The 3,304-nt window shown below is 39.5% G+C and overlaps 1 protein-coding gene across 1 annotated transcript; it reads left to right on the top strand.

Annotated features, from left to right (window-relative positions):
• Positions 1-450: 450 nt before the first annotated feature.
• bola1 (bolA family member 1) lies at positions 451-2,022 on the top strand. Its single transcript, XM_031867507.1, has 2 exons — positions 451-510; positions 1,387-2,022. The coding sequence occupies exon 2, from the start codon at positions 1,410-1,412 to the stop codon at positions 1,860-1,862; it is 453 nt and encodes a 150-aa protein (XP_031723367.1). The 5' UTR covers positions 451-510; positions 1,387-1,409; the 3' UTR covers positions 1,863-2,022.
• The last annotated feature ends 1,282 nt before the right edge of the window (positions 2,023-3,304 follow it).

The following is a 3,304-nucleotide window of genomic DNA, read 5'->3' as shown; positions in this document are numbered from 1 at the left end:
ATAAATAAAAGCTACAGTGCGGTTGAGATGTGAAACTGGGAAAGTTCAATTGAAGCTTTATATTTATTTATAATTTATATTGATTTTCAAGACATGCACTAAAAATGAACCATAAGTTACAATGAATACACACACACACACACACACGCTCTTACTCCGTAATGCTGCTTTTTTTCGTGTTGGAATAAATGTTAAATATTGAACTGCAAAGTATTAATGCGTTTTTGATACCTTAATTGTTTTGCATTAAATCATACTGGGATCTTTGCTGAAATGTATTGGATGTGGCACAGCCCTACCTAGACAATTTTCCACCACTGTTCACTTGTCATTTTGTATTCATTCTGATCCACTCTCTAACATCAGACAACGATTAAATATCCTGTAGAGCCAGCGATGCTGCTTACAGGACTACAAAGCATTAAAAACTACACAGCCCAGCGTGTGTGCTGTCACTTCCGGTGAATGTTGCGTATGGTACCAGCGACGCAACTTGACTTTACTTACAAGGTGAGTAGTTCACAAAATTCACTCTTCACGTTTGCGTCATGACTTAGTTAAGTGTATTAATAAACACAGACGGATACATTACCCTTTATAAACCTGTTACAGACGCCATTACATTCTCAGTTTTCTTACATATTTGGGTGTTTATTGTGCTAAGCAGCTAATGCAGCTAACAGCTAATGCTAGCAAACGAGCAGTGAATTAGCTTACGTTTAGCTTGAATGGTTAGCCACCAAGCTATCAGCCAAACAGGCACATTACCGGTATTAAATGTCACAACGTATAAGGCACCATTGCAGTTACATATAACGTTAACCTGTACATTATATTTAAATACATTTCTGCCTTATATTATACGATTCAGCTTTTGACATGGTCTCAATTATGTTTATTATGGAGGTCTTTAGTTAAAGGTGGTGATGTCTTGGTCAATTTAGTAGTGTTACAATTAAACACACAATTTGACACAGAACATTTCGTATTCAACCTTAGTTCCAACAATCAGCAGCTCTCAGATGGCACTTAAAAATGCTAAATAACAACGAGCAGAGAGCTGTGTTTAAACTCTGACCAGCAGGCTACTACAATAAAACCGCAACAAGCTGATTCTCTTCTTAAGAGACTTTATTAGGTTTTAGGTATTGGTACAGCAGGTGACCTGTGATTCATTAGGGATGCACTGGTCCAGCTTTGTCTCTTCTAAATTCGTTTCCAATTCTTTAACTCAGGTGCTGATAAAAGGCAGTAAGCCGATACCAGTGCAGCGTTTTAATACACCCCAAAGCTTGTTATCTCATCAGTATGCCTACCACAACATGAATATCTTTCCGCTCATTAAATAGCATGTCGCCTGTATTTCTACCCATCTGGCTTTCATAGGTGGTCTTCTGCCACAACCTCCGATGCTTCCCACTGTCCTCCGCTGTGTTCGACCCATCTCTACCAGTCTTGCCTTAAGCCGGCCTCTGGCCCACTTCAGACCACACATGGATCCAGACCAGAGCCGGCCCGTTGAGAGGTCTATAAGAACCAAACTGACCGACAAACTCAAGCCGGACCACTTAGAGGTCCACAATGAAAGCCACATGCACGCCGTGCCCCCGGGTTCTGAATCCCATTTCCGTGTCCTGGTCGTCAGCTCGCAGTTTGATGGTCTGCCGTTGATACAGCGCCACCGTCTGGTGAACGAGGCTTTGAAAGAAGAGTTGAGTAGTTGCGTTCATGCCCTGGCTATCCAGGCAAAGACTCCTGAGCAGTGGGGCAGTAACCCCTCCCTGGCTAAGAGTCCACCTTGCATGGGAGGCTCAAGGGGGGATCACACGGTGGAGGAGAAACTGAAGGCCGGGCGGGAGTGAAGGGTTGTGGACTATGAAGCTTTTGGACTGAACTGTGAAGAAGGCAGTGAATGCTGTAGGAGAGGTATAAAGATCAATGTCATTAATGTAATGGCAGTCAGGGTTCTGTTGCAGATTTCAATATATGATTATTCTATCATAATAAAACAAGAATTGTAAACACTAAGTCAGCAATGTTTTTTTCGGGGTACATTTAGTGCAGTCAAACAAATGTTTGATACAAATGTTTCACTACAGGTGGTCGCAGATATTTTGCACTTCTTAATTCAATACAGAGGAAATCATGTGAGGACCTTCCAGATCAGTGCTGCTGCTCACAGCTCTGTCTCAATGATTTCAGATTGATGGTGTATCGTCATTTTATTGTCAGAAAAGCTTCTATTGTCTGAGCAGTAATAGCATTTAATACGGACCAGAGGTGAAGATTTGATGGTTAAGAATGCATTTTTGCTAGTGAATTAAAATAAACAGTTTTCTTTAAAAAAATATATACATTTCTGCAAGTCATAATTGAAAGTTTATGTAATAATAACCAGGGAGGAATTTATTACACATGAACTCTTTACAGACGCAGTTGGCAACTGAAAAGGTGTGAGTGGCAGCGGTGTCTCCTGAAACGCTAATTAACATGGTAAGATATTTGAACCTGTGAACTGTATCTGACTGAAACAATGAGGCACTGTTGTTGCATTTAAGTCTTAAGAAACAGGTCCCACACCTTAATTTAAAGCGTCGTTTTCCAGTTTATCAAAATACAATACTCACATGCCAATATGTAACTATTATATAATATTGATCGCTGATGATTCGCTGTCTTCAGGATCTTTATCTGTAGTGACTGTCAACTCTACATTATGGTCATGGGAGTATTAAGACAGACTGATACACACCTGAACCTTTCCTTTTAACCCCTTCAAGATTTAATACAACAGCAATATTTGTTGTGCTCAAAGCAAAGGGATTACTTACGAAGGGTGCCATGAATGCAAACACATTTTAAGCCTTCAATGCGTTTAATTTAAAAACATAAATGAGATGGAGTCATCTACATTTCTGATTTGGTGTCTGTAAGCCTTGTATGCCTTCCACCCTGTTGGTCAAATGTTTTGAATGTAATCTTTTATAGACATCCTTCTATAAGGCCCAAATAATCACTTAACCTTATTATAATGATGTATAATAGTTTGGGGAAAAACAGTTATATCAAAACCCTCTCAAATAACAAATAACTATATCTTATCGTAAGACATTATTTCAACAAGTTGTGCCAAAACCTCTTTTTGTGATGTTTGACAGGGACCATTGCTTAAAGTAGTTGACATATGAAATGGTTGGGAGAATAATGTCAGTACTGCTGGTTCACCACATGAGGGCAGTATGTGAACAAATTACAGAGAGTTGGCTGATGAATACAAGATGTCTTCATTATTCAACTAGAAGTC

The sequence above is a fragment of the Anarrhichthys ocellatus genome, unplaced genomic scaffold (genome assembly GCF_004355925.1).
Source record: "Anarrhichthys ocellatus isolate YVR2014 unplaced genomic scaffold, GSC_Weel_1.0 scaffold39, whole genome shotgun sequence".
Taxonomy (NCBI): domain Eukaryota; kingdom Metazoa; phylum Chordata; class Actinopteri; order Perciformes; family Anarhichadidae; genus Anarrhichthys; species Anarrhichthys ocellatus.
Note: the sequence above shows the minus strand (reverse complement) of the source record. Positions and strands in the feature narration are given on the sequence as shown.